This window comes from Nilaparvata lugens, chromosome 6 (genome assembly GCF_014356525.2).
Source record: "Nilaparvata lugens isolate BPH chromosome 6, ASM1435652v1, whole genome shotgun sequence".
NCBI lineage: Eukaryota > Metazoa > Arthropoda > Insecta > Hemiptera > Delphacidae > Nilaparvata > Nilaparvata lugens.
Window position 1 is genome coordinate 16265966 of NC_052509.1, and position 13609 is coordinate 16279574.

The 13609-nt window shown below is 34.4% G+C and overlaps 2 protein-coding genes across 2 annotated transcripts; one reads left to right on the forward strand and one right to left on the reverse strand.

Moving 5' to 3' along the window:
* The first annotated feature begins 3738 nt into the window (after positions 1-3738).
* Positions 3739-4621, forward strand: LOC111044324 (translin-like). The gene has a single exon (XM_039430248.1). The coding sequence runs from the start codon at positions 3892-3894 to the stop codon at positions 4540-4542; it is 651 nt and encodes a 216-aa protein (XP_039286182.1). The 5' UTR covers positions 3739-3891; the 3' UTR covers positions 4543-4621.
* A 684-nt stretch (positions 4622-5305) lies between these two features.
* On the reverse strand, positions 5306-13035 carry LOC111044325. The gene is made up of 7 exons (XM_039430247.1): positions 12804-13035; positions 12093-12227; positions 11569-11705; positions 10582-10788; positions 8171-8502; positions 6303-6501; positions 5306-5954 (listed from the first exon to the last, which is right to left on the reverse strand). The coding sequence occupies exons 2-6, from the start codon at positions 12148-12150 to the stop codon at positions 6306-6308; spliced, it is 930 nt and encodes a 309-aa protein (XP_039286181.1). The 5' UTR covers positions 12151-12227; positions 12804-13035; the 3' UTR covers positions 5306-5954; positions 6303-6305.
* Between the last annotated feature and the right edge of the window lie 574 nt (positions 13036-13609).

The following is a 13609-nucleotide window of genomic DNA, read 5'->3' on the forward strand; positions in this document are numbered from 1 at the left end:
GAATGACTATTTTCTAATTAATTATTTCAAGAATACTGTATTGTAATTGCAGGCAACAATTCCGGGCATCCTGTGCGGCCCGCTGACGGCCGAACTGGTGACGACGTCACACGGCCGGTGGTTCCCCGTATTTGTGCTGGCAGCCGGCGTCAACTTCACCGCCGCCGTCATCTATTACAGTCAAAGTGCCGCCTCACAAGTGCTCTGACTGTAAATCAATACTCCCTCTATTGCTTCAGTAAACTCTATGGTCTTCACAAAGTAGAGCCTGTTCGATGCAGTGTTTGCTTTTGTATTGCAATAACGTTTCATTGCTAGTAAATAACTTCTGGTGATCACGTATAGAAGTTATTTCATTCATTATATTTTCGCAGATCAAGTTGCCGTTGATCTACTTGATCACATACATGCATACTGGCCAGAGCTGCTTAGCTATGAAATGCACCATATTAAAAACATGATTTTTAAATAAGTTTTTACTGATTTTTTAATCAGAGTTTACTTTTATGGCCAGCTTACTTTGCTATTGATATGCTTAGTTTCAATTGACTCTTTGCATGAGCATCAAACATCAGGCTCTACTTCCACAATGCCGCTTCCACACTCTTGCCAAGTGCCTTTCAAATGACAACGAGCGCAAGAGTGTGGATGGCTACTATGCCACCGCTCGCCTTCACTCCGCCCGTATAGATGTATACAACCTACAACGAGCTGCTTGCCAAGCGACTTAGTGAGAGGTGACACTGGCATTACTAATTAACTTACAATAAATTCAATCTTAGGCAAACCATAAGTATGTCTCTCTCGATATTCAGATAATATTATGATAGAAATAAGGAATCTACAAACCAGTTTTACCGAAAATTTAGTACCATAACGAAATATTTTGATTTTTTGTTGAAATAAAATTGAAAATATTGTCACAGGTATTTTGAAATAAGGATCCACAAACCAGTTTTACCGAAAATTTAGTACCATAATAACAGCATATTTTAATTTTATGTTGTAATAAAATTCAAGATATTGTCACAGGTATAAATAAAAATATAAATCTCAGTACCCTTTTAAATTATTTTGTCACAACTTGTTTCGGACATGCCTTATATTTGTATTTATATTAAAAGTAGCCCTAAAGAAAAGAGACAATTGTTATAGGTATTTTGACGCAGAGTTATGTGATGTATTTTTAGTCGATATGTGATGGGATTGTTAGATGTAGTAAGTTAGTGAGAATTGTTCGGTGAAATGGAGTAGGCAGATGGAATGACTATTTTCTAATTAATTATTTCAAGAATACTGTATTGTAATTGCAGGCAACAATTCCGGGCATCCTGTGCGGCCCGCTGACGGCCGAACTGGTGACGACGTCACACGGCCGGTGGTTCCCCGTATTTGTGCTGGCAGCCGGCGTCAACTTTACCGCCGCCGTCATCTATTACAGTCAAAGTGCCGCCTCACAAGTGCTCTGACTGTAAATCAATACTCCCTCTATTGCTTCAGTAAACTCTATGGTCTTCACAAAGTAGAGCCTGTTCGATGCAGTGTTTGCTTTTGTATTGCAATAACGTTTCATTGCTAGTAAATAACTTCTGGTGATCACGTATAGAAGTTATTCCATACATTATCTTCTTGCAGATCAAGTTGCCGTTGATCTACTTGATCACATACATGCATACTGGCCAGAGCTGCTTAGCTATGAAATGCACCATATTAAAAACATGATTTTTAAATAAGTTTTTACTGATTTTTTAATCAGAGTTTACTTTTATGGCCAGCTTACTTTGCTATTGATATGCTTAGTTTCAATTGACTCTTTGCATGAGCATCAAACATCAGGCTCTACTTCCACAATGCCGCTTCCACACTCTTGCCAAGTGCCTTTCAAATGACAACGAGCGCAAGAGTGTGGATGGCTACTATGCCACCGCTCGCCTTCACTCCGCCCGTATAGATGTATACAACCTACAACGAGCTGCTTGCCAAGCGACTTAGTGAGAGGTGACACTGGCATTACTAATTAACTTACAATAAATTCAACCTTAGGATATAGTGTTTTGAATCCCTATTCAATTTTAATTTCGATCTATTCAGTTTCAACATGGTACTTTGTTGTGATAAGTGTGCCCTGGGTGCATAAAAATTTGAACTTCGTAACAAACAATAAAATGGTTAGAAAGTGCTTTTAAAATTAGAAAAAGCAATGAAGTCAATATCTGTATAAAAATGTACTATAGTATTTTATTGAAGTGTAACTTATTAAGTAGGAATGTAAAGTGTAGAAAGTAAAAATCTATTCAAAATAAGTATTTGTGACCCTACTTGTAAAGAGTGCTCCTTATAGAATGATCTGCACAAGTTTAAAACTGCTGTTAGGTGCGTGATGCATTGATTAACTTATTGTTAGTAAGCTATCTGTGACACCTATGGATAAGAAACATAGAATTGATATCGTAATTCGCAGGCGTTACGTTTTAAATCATAACTGCGGGAATGGTTTTGAATTGACATGCTTGCCTAGAATTCTTTCGATTTGAAAAACTACTAGTTTGCTGGAATACCTCTAATTTTGAAAATTAACTCTAATTAGCTTTTCATATTTTGATCAGTTGAAGTTTTTTAATTTTGCTAGTCTATTGACTTGACGGCTGTTTTAATGTTGGAAAATTTATATTCAATGTCGGGATCTATGAGATTTTCTTATCAATTTGATAACATTTCATATTTTCCTAATTAAAATAAGTGTAATTTACAATAATTTACGTTCAAAACGTCAAACTAATTAATGTATACTCTATGAGAGCGTTCTATGCAATTTGTTGCACCATGTGAAACATGTGAATAGGCCTTAGAATTCTTATCTAACTATGAATAGTGAGTTGTATATTCCACACTTTTCAAATAAGTTAGTGTTATTTTTATGTTTTTGGCCAATTTATTTATGAAGTTAGTATGAACATTTCTGAGTGTTTTCATTACTGAATTGTTTCAAGAGACATCTTTGCATGTGAGAAAGACTGGGCTCTGGAATGACAGAGATGACAAAACAATGATAAAAATCTATTTATTTCCGCAAAAAGAAATTGGATACCGTTCAAAAACTTGTGCAAGCTTTTGTAAGCTTGGACGTGTACACGGTCGCGTCTACATCTGGCTGTGATTCATTAAACTAACATAAATGATGGAATATTTAATAAGTTTATTCTCATTGAACTTGTTCGCCTTAACCTTCAAAATTAATTTTTGATTGGAATCGTGTGATTAAAATGATAACAAATTGTTTTTTCAATGTTTTATTGGCATTATTATTATGCTTCTACGTAAACTCACACTAGTAGTGAAAGTTTCCGCTACTTGAGTAATTTTGTCTGACCTGTGATAAGACGCACATAATATAGAGTTTTTTTTATTAGGAGTGTTCCTATCATTAAAATGGAATAAAACAAGGTGTGTGAGATACTGATGTGATTGTGATATATTTCATGTTTGAAAGATCTATCAATGCCATTATGCATGTAATATGATATCAAATGGCCGTCTTGGATTTGCGAGTTGGTTGAGATCCGAGAATTAGATTTGTCTATTAATCTAGTGGACAAATCGATTTGAAACTCATTGATAGCTTGAGTTATGTTGAATTTTTGGGCATCGATGGTCCATGGCTTATTGGCATAGATAGTTGTTATCCCACAATGTTGGCAATCCAGTATGTCACGGTCTTAAAAGTCAGCTGCTTGTCAAAACTTGACCTTGAACAAAATTCGAATTAACCTAAAAGTGGATAAGCAAAAGTGTTTTTAGTGGGTAAAATTTGTGTTTTGTACTTCAGATAAGTTGGATTTATTTCAATTATATCGTTTTCTACTTTAGTATTGGATTGTGTCAACCTGCATCATGATGCAAGATATTGATGAATTAAATAAGCATTTTGCCAAAGAAGAAATACTTCAGGAAAAAGTTCAAGCAATTATTAATAGACTTTACATACCAGCTCGGAGTATGATAGCAACTATGCAAATGATTCACTGTGAAACTGGATTTAAAAGTATACCTTCCGTTTGTCTTGAAGCGCGTTCTCATCTTGTACAGATAAAAAAGGACATACATGAACTTCAAACTGTGCTACCGGAATTTGATTTTTACAGGTTTGTTGAGGTCTGGCAAAATATTTTCAGAAGACTGATATTCCTGGTCTCACTTCTTGTTTACCTGGAAGAAGATCGTCTTGTCAGTGCTGAAGAATTTTCTGAAATTATTGGACTAGACAAATTTTCAATTGATGAGGAGATATTTATTACTGCCTGGGTTGATTTATCCAAAGAGTTGATTCGATTTGCAACCAACAGTGTCACTTACCAGGACTACAATAAACCGGCTCGAATCCTAGATTTTGTTAACAAACTTTACGCTTGTGTTCTATCTTTTGATATTGATGAGGACGATGATGATCAGCAACTGCTCAAAAATATTGATTATATTAAAAACAATTTGAGAAGTATTGAGAAAGTCGTCTACTCCTTATCAATTAGAAAATTATTGGACTGAACATTTCAAGAGTAAACTGAGACCTCATTAAGTGTAAATAATTTCATATTTTCAATAAATAAACTATTATTAGATTGAAGTAGGTTGGTTTTTTACATCATAACATTCAAAACCCGATGCTTAGTAAGTGCTGAATGGGCAAGTGGGCATCCTCTGGCTGTGTAACGAGAGTTGCGCAGGTTGTGCTCGACCGCTACCTGCCTGCATCAGAATCTCCAGGATTTAGAAAAAAGGATTTAAACTAGCCAACTATAGAATCTCTTTTTTAATTCCTTCACATTACGAATTCCAGACAAAAAATAGGTACTTTAATGACCTTCGCCTTTTGTAAATCTTATGTCTTTTCTATATTGTCGTTTCTGCCTGAACTGGAATTTGAAGATCTGACTATTATAAGTGAAGAGACAACTAAAAGTTGTTCTTATCCAAAAGGAAGCTGTAAGCAAAAAACCGACCTGAAGCCCAACTAACTGCATTTTTTGCTCCCTCCTAAACTAACTACAATAATTCATTACCTTTTTTTATTAAAGTAGTGTCATCTGTAAAGATGAGGGCTATGTTACAACATCAAAACTATTTTTGCAAAATACATTAGTTGCTGAAGACAACGGCAAGGGTTCCAAAATAAATCCCTGACGAACACCACATTCCACTTTTATCATAGGATATTACTCGAATTCCAATTACCTAGGCTATTAAATAGACCTAAATAGTAGAGTCGGTTAGTCACTATCTTTTTAGACAGAGATAGAAAAACAAAGACTACAGTCTTTTGGTTGTTTTATTTTTGTTAAACTACATATAACTAAGATTGAATTTGAGCAAAGTATAAGGGGTGATTAGGAACTATTTAAATTTATTTTTCTGATTGTTTGATATTAATTATATAAAATGCCATACACCATTATGGATTTGAATTATACAGAAATGGAATCTTTTAATTTATCATTATTTTCTATAAGTGTGAAAATACAATTAGTAATATTCTGAGTAGTGGAAATAAAAATTATTAACATAAAACATCTTTATTGAGTATAATTATTAACATAAACCTAATAATACTTCAAATCATTTCAGGTTCTACAGAACAATATATTACATTTGAAACTCCAATAAAATTAAAAACAATCTAGTGAGTAAATCAATTATTTGTTAAAACATCATTTGTCTAATCAAATTAAAATAAAAGCAAATTTTTGAACTGACCTCTCACTAAAATAAAAATAGTTCTCAGTAAAATTTCACAATAATAACGAACAATTTTCAAGTAAAATGTTTCTCTTTTATAAGGAGAGGTAGTTTGTAAAAATATTTATTTAATATTTATATATCTATATAATATTTTGTACATTACTTCTAATGTCTTTGGAATGTTTCAATTCAGCTTCGTTTTCTCTGGTTATGGATAGACCCTGGAACAAACCAAAAAATTCAATCTATACCAAAATTATTCAAACTTGCTTCAAAGATCAATATGTTACATGAATAAATGATGGAGAAGAAGTGTACACAAGACACTCTTGTAGCTTGTTTATTACAAGACAATTATGGACTCCATATTAATACATAAATGATAATCAGACAATGCCTGTAGAATTGAATTCAAGTAATGTATAACTGTTACATTTCGTAGACTAGTAAAGCAGAGAGTTCCGTATGATTAGGAGTAGTAGTTGATTAAATAGATTTATCTAGTTGAAAAAAACAAAGAACAATACTTATCAATCAGACAGAAGATAGTACTAGTTTCTAGTACTCACTCGTCATTTTCTTGTTGCTGCATCTGAAACTATGTACTCTCTCTGTTGTCTGTGACCGTAATCTGGAGCTGGAATGATAGGACCCCCAACCATCTGACTAGTACTGCTGGGACTGGAAGCTTTTGGTGGTGGAGGCCGGAGATATGACCATGGAACTTGGCCTCGTAATTCTTCGGGCGGCATGTTTTGACCTGCCACTCTGCAAAAACAAGTCAATCAATCAGTATTGAAATGTACAAAAAAATTAATTACTAATAAAATCACTTTTAAATTGCGTCAGCATCAACAAAAAGTGAATGCTCTGTACAAAATTACTTTTGACTTGGAGGAATATGCGGCGCAGAGAAATGGAGGGAGATCAGCCAATTACAGTGATGAATAGTCATAGGTAGAAGCGCAGTTGCCAATTTGTCGATTAGAGTCAGTCGACTCAATGCTTTGAGAGAGGAAACTTCATAAGTTTAACATGAGCGCTTGAATACTCACTGGAAATTAGAGAATGCTGGCCGGTTCAGAACGTCCACATCACTGCCGTTCTATCCCTACCGCTGTATGCCTTCTCTGCTGCGCATGCCTCTCCCAAGTAATTTTTTATGGAGTATATAAATAACAGGCGCAAACCATGGAAACACATTATATCTATGAGTATACCGTTCATGAATTTGCTCAGTTAACTTGATTATTTATCTTGAATTTCTCATATTAATACAAATAGAATTCAACTGGAAAATTTTATTCTAGGAAAACTTCGTCAAAACTAATATTACAGTTACATTAAATTGTTTACTGGGTTACATGCACTTTTCACGAAAACAAAGCTTTGCAGCGTATGGACCAAGAATAAAAAAAGTAGGTGAAAATGTATGGTGAGGAACATGGAGAGCTGACATGGAGTAATTTAAAAATATTTTACATTTCATGTTGGAGAATAATGAAGGATTAAGAACCCTCAGGGATTCTCTCATCTTTCATGATGTTTCATGAAAACAATGAAAATCTTGTTTCGCATCATTCTAACTATTGACCCAAGAAAATGATACCCATGGTGAAGGTTCGCTGCCTCGAAGTTCATCTTATATTATTGAACGAGTGTAGTGAGTTCCCACTTTTGACTAGAGACTCAAGTCGTTGAGGGTTTGTTTGTTTGTTTTTGATTGGTTTCATCAATCAAGTTCAAATTTTCAACTCATATTCTTTGAACCATTCATTATTCAGATCGAGTTCGTTTTCCAACAAAATTGACTCACTCCTTCGTCGTCTTATTTAAGGATATAACAGGATAACATTGAAAGTGCTTAATAAAGAAAAATTGTGGTAATGTATGATGACAAATCAGCTGTCAACGGGATTATTAATTGCATGCAATTAATACCTCAATTTATCAAGTATTTCTCTTGACTTTCCACTAAATTAATTAGTTTATTTCAATAAAACAAATGACAGAAAATCAGCGGTATTTTTGAGAGAGTTCTCCAGCCCGGGGCTCACTAGCTATTAATATCAAAAATTGCATAAGTAGATATCCCATGGTATAGGGTAGGGCGATTATGTTGCAAATTTCACTGTCAACTCAAGCCGATAGTAGTATTAGTTGTTGGTGGTGAAGTTATGTGACGCTTGTAGTCTCTCATACTGTGCCGTTCCTACACTCTCACCACAACAAAACAGTAATAATAGACAGTAGTACGCTCCACAGTAATCGGCTTGAGTTAAAAAAACCGGCTTCAAATTTGGAACATAAACGACCTATACCATGGGATATCTTCTTATGCTATATTTTCTCTATGGTTGAGGCTTTAGGGGGCTCTGAGGAAGCCATAAAGGAAACAGGCGGCACCTTGGTAGTTCATCTATTAATCTTCACTCACCTATTGGAGGGTCGCCTGAGCAAGCCGGGCTCCCTGATGGGTCTGATGATTGGCACTTCTGCGCCTGCGCCGCCATAATGTAGATGATTTTCAGCTCGCGGCGATCGCACTTCCTCTATGGGGATGCCAAATTCATCCAACATGTAAGTGACCTTGGTCGGCGGCTGGCTGAGATGGAGATTGCTGGGCCTTTCTTGCTGTCGCCTCTGTGCGACTCCTTTCCAGTTGCGCGGCTCCGGGTCCAGGTACAGTGGCGCATTGCTTCTCTGCTCAGTCGGTCTCTGCTGGCCGATGATTGGCTTCTCCCATTTGTCCATGTTATTATCAACATCCTTGAACATACGACTGAGTTGTAAGTCAGAGTGCGGGTTGCACAACAGCCGGTTAAATTTTAACCGTGATTGATTCCACGAGAACCAATCAGAGAAGGCGTTTTTGAAAAGACGGCTTCTCTGATAGGTTATCGTGAAATTTATCACGGTTAAAATTTAACCGGCATTTGTGAAACCGTATAGAGGCTTGTAGTTGAATAAAAATGATATTCTATCCCTTTGCAAACAAAATTGGCGTCAACTTATCTGGAATTTTTAAAATAGAAGCACCCTTTTTAAAACTTCATTTTGTTACTCACGAATTGTTTCTACATATTATTTCAAGTGAGCATTGAAAATGCATACATCACGTGAGTATTTTTACACGATGCAATAAATAAATAATGCTAATTTCAACTGGAAATTATAAAATCCAATCCAAGAACCCTATTTAAAAACTTAGTGCCGGATGCACAAAAACCGGTTAAATTTTAATCGTGATCTATTCCATGAGAACCAATCGGAGAAGCCGTCTTTCCAAAAACGCCTTTTCTGATTGGTTCTCGTAAAATTAATCACGGTTAAAATTTAATTGGATTCTGTGCAACCGGGCCTTTATTTCGTTACTAACAGTGTTTTGACATATCAAGGCCACTTTCAAGTGAGCATTGAAAATCGTATGTGAAAACATGTCGTGAGTAAAAAATAAAGTTTTGAAAAAGGCTACTTTGATGTTTTAATTTCCAGATGAAATTAGCATTATTTATTGCATTATGTATATAAATACTCAATTCATTAAGGAAAGACATTACAGGCAGTCAGGCACTGGCCCAAAACTGTTCCTTATACACTTATATAGGCCTAAACTGAAGTGAAGTGAAAGACAGCTTGGTGTTATCAGTGGCACACATATTTATGCTGCCGGCCTATTTAAATAACAGTATTGACTGGTACCTAACATGTGTCAATGGTCTATATTGAGGGAATTATTCATGTATTACGGTTAAAGTAACTGTAATAGTGTTACTACTAGCTATTTCAAACAGCTCTACTATGGAATTCGCCTAGCTGCCCAGTGAAAAATAGAGTGACGCGTCTTGCAGTTGATAGACTAATGAAATTCACGTCAAACAGTCAGTAGCTGGTTACATAGAAGCATTGGTGTTCCTTATAGGTAATGTTGACAGTTTGATGTGGTTCTCACTATGTAGCTGCTCATTGAAATAGCCTAATATATTGTCGCTTCTTCCTTCTTGCAGTGGCCAGACGTAAATAGGTACCAGTAGGTAGTCTACTTCTCAATTGGCCAACGAATATTGCTGAGCAAATTTATTTATATAGAATCACGTACTAGTACCGATCTCACAAGGCATGGGGAGTTCGATCTCACCAGGTATCAAAACTGAAGAAATCAATCTAAAAAAAGCGTACTCTTCTATTTCCTTTGATGACATGACCGGTTCCAAGCACCATTGAAATGACTAAGGTTTTATCCCATATTAACAAGACATCGTGTCCAATTTGGATAATTGATCGACATCGAAACCGGTCGTATCATCAAATAAAATAAAAAGGTAATTTTATTTAGAGTCTATGGCTTATTAGTATAGCTATCTTCTCGCGAGATAGATAAATACGGTATATGAATGTCGAAATATATATATATAGCGTAATTATATACAAGCAGATATCTAGGTTCGAATACCTTGACTTCCTTAGTCTATACTATGAACTAGATAAATATATATGAATGTCGAAATATATATAGCGTAATTATATAAAAGCAGATATCCAGGTTCGAATACCTTGACTTCCTTAGTCAATACTATGAACTAGATAAATATATATGAATGTCGAAATATATATAGATAAATATATGAATGTCGAAATATATATAGCGTAATTATATACAAGCAGATATCCAGGTTCGAATACCTTGACTTCCTTAGTCAATACTATCAACTCTTGAACATTTCCAGGATATGGTCCACCCTTGCAGTACTTAACTATGTGTCCAAAATCGTACTAGTGATTCTATTTATAAACAACTATCAAATTATTAGTAGCCCTATAAAATAAATGAGAATTTGATTTAATTACCGGCAAATTGTGAAGAGTGTGATGTTTGCACTTGCGGATAACTCGGTAGAGTAGTGCTAGATTCAAGAGCCAGAAGATGATGATTCGACTGAAGAAGAGAGTCATAGCCACGGCGGGAGCGGCGGTGTCCTGGCCCTTCCAAGCCATTCCCGTCACGTTCTCCCAGCTGCCGCTGGCTCCAATGAACTTCAAATAATCATTTGCCACCTGCAAAAATGAGCGGTGAAATGTATGCAATTGTAAGGAACGTGTAAGGGCGAATGCACAGAGCAGCAGTCCCTCCGCAGGTGTTCGAATGTTGCAAAGGACACAGACTTCCGTGTATGTCCGGCATTTGTCTGCTTAAGTCTGCATGCCGATGTTTGATTTTTCTTCGTCTGTCTGCTTTTGTGTGCGTTCGCCTTTATTGTAGGAAGCATGAGAAAAGTAAATTTAAATCATATTATAGAATGATTGAAAAATGTGAAAAACGGTGTCCATAAGTACCAATCTACATAAAGAATAAATAATTCTATTCTCATAAAGTGCCCCATACAAAAAACGGTTATATTTATACAAAAATAATCAAAATTAAAACAGAGGTAATGCACATTATACCCCTTTAAAAATGGATTATTCGATTATTTTGGAATATTAAGGGGTAGTAACTTAGTAGGATTATGAAGTAAATTGTGACTGAAAATGTATTACAATTTAACCGTAAGATTCTGACGTTGATTGTGATCTTCATTGTATTGTTGTAAATAACAAATATTAGCTGTATTAATCACCTTCGACTATTATTTTTAGTACTGTATACTCTTGAGACCGTAACAACAAATGCAATACTGTATTCTTTCCGTCACTCCGTCTTCCGTCACATATCAATATCAATCAAGTTTATTATAGAATATATATTTTTTCAAATCAGATTTATCTGACTTCAACTCCAAGAGATTATTAAAAGAAACTTTGAAGCGATTAAAACTGCAGTTGTTCATAACATACCAATGTATGAGTGATGTCCATGATGTAGATAATCACATTGATGACATCGGTTATGACAATCAATGCTGTAATGAGAATCCATGGATAGAATGTACACTTTGAAGAACGGCTGCCTTTTTTGCTGCAAATATTCGGCACTGAAAAATTGTAATAAGACTAGTTATGTTTGAGTGAGTTAATTATAATGTTGAAAACTTCAATGAAAATAATTACCTATCTTAATTAAATCTACCGTACATTGAAAAATTTCTGAATCGTCGATAACTATATAAAAAACCGTCTACTTTTGATATTGTTTAACAGTAATTTATTCAAAGTCTCAAATTGAGGCTCATGAATTCATCTATCATAATGCTGAATAACAAATAGTAGTTTTTAAGAAGTTGAAGTAATTTCAAGACATTCTATAACTGTAGGTTCCTTACTAATATTATTATTACAGATGCTATGTCCGGTATGTACCAAGTGTATTCTGATGAATTTTTCGACTATGGATATTAATGAAATATTTATTTCTGACGTACCCAAAAGTAGAATGCTGACAAGTACCCATAATGCACTGAGCACACTGTAAACCACCATCCAATAGAATGTGCGCTCTGAAGAATCAGCAGCATGTTTCAAACCTTGAAATTTTGGGTTGCCGTCACAAGAACTACCTGAAAAACAAAGGATAGATTGTTATTCGAACAACAAATTTATTCTACCAGTGCAAAATGTACGTATCCACTCACTGGATACTCAGGGACTAGGATCTCATTTTCAACGTTAAGGACTTGGCCTCGTATTACATTCAGCCAACCAGTCTCGACAATCAGTGGATCGCCAAATGTTCGAGCGAGTCGGGAGGTATTGGTACAGTACACCTCTGGTGAGATAATTAGAATAAGATCATCTATTACAAATAAGTAAATCTGAATAAGTTTGTAGGTCTTTATTAATAAAATGACCAGGATAATTATAAATCATAACTAATAAGTAGCCTACCCTTTAGTGATTTTAAAATATTTAAAAAAATTGAAGAAATATTTCTTTATTATTATTATATCATTCACAAATGTGTCAATAACGAGTGAGAATGACAAATTTAAAACTAGTCATGTTTAATTTAAAAAATATTACAATAAGGGTAATAGTTATTTTGTATAATTGAATATTTAAGTACCGGTAGCCCCATAACTCTATTCGAACAGGATAAATGTTGCAACTATTTAAAATTTGACAATATAGCTTACCGTTCAAATATGAAGAGTAGAATATAGTATAGAATCCACTGCTATCTCTTGCACCGTTTGGAAATGGGTAGTTGAGGATGCATTTGTATATGCAAATGAAGTAGACAGCTGCCACACACCATAGTGTTCCTTGTATCTGCAATTTAAAAATGAAAAAATCAATTAAAAGATTAAAAGATTAAAAGTAAAAATATATAGTTTTATATTTGAATATAAATAGAAAAATCTTAAAAATAACTAAGTTCAATTTATATTGAACAATTATGCACGATGAAAATGTTCAATGATTGAATAGATTAATTAATAATAATGGACCAAATTTTTTAGATGATTTCTTTAAAGACACTGCAGAAGAGAAGGGAAATCAAAAACTTTTTTTATTTATATCCATGATATTTTATTTAGAAATAATTATAAGCTACCCTAAGTTGTTATAATATCTCAATTGTTTGTTTTATTATTTCAATACAATATCGTTTGGTTTGAATTATCAGGATAATTGGTAAACAATTTTATTTGAATAGTAATTCTATTTTGGAATAGATATGAGTTCTTAATAGTTCCAATGAAATTGTTCTATTATTTTATCAGTCTCTGTAATTAAAATTGGTTGAAACAAATGTGATTCATTTCGTATTTGAATAAATTTTCATGTACTGTTCAGACATTGTTTGCTTGTATTAGAACTGTTCATATTCACAATCCTGTTCAAACAATTCGAACAGTAAAAGTGATAAGCCTATTTGAGGATTCTATGAACTGCTGCTTTGGACCTTTAATAGTGAAATCCACTCAAGTGTGATTTT

Excerpts from the sequence above, each read along its gene's own strand:
- LOC111044324 (XM_039430248.1), top strand. The coding sequence starts at position 3,892 with ATGATGCAAGATATTGATGAATTAAATAAGCATTTTGCCAAAGAAGAA.
- LOC111044325 (XM_039430247.1), bottom strand. The coding sequence starts at position 12,150 with ATGGTGGTTTACAGTGTGCTCAGTGCATTATGGGTACTTGTCAGCATT. Across the intron at positions 11,706-12,092 it reads TGTCAGCATTCTACTTTTGG|TGCCGAATATTTGCAGCAAA; the intron begins GTACGTCAGAAA and ends ACAATTTTTCAG. Across the intron at positions 6,502-8,170 it reads CTCAGGCGACCCTCCAATAG|AGTGGCAGGTCAAAACATGC; the intron begins GTGAGTGAAGAT and ends TTGTTTTTGCAG.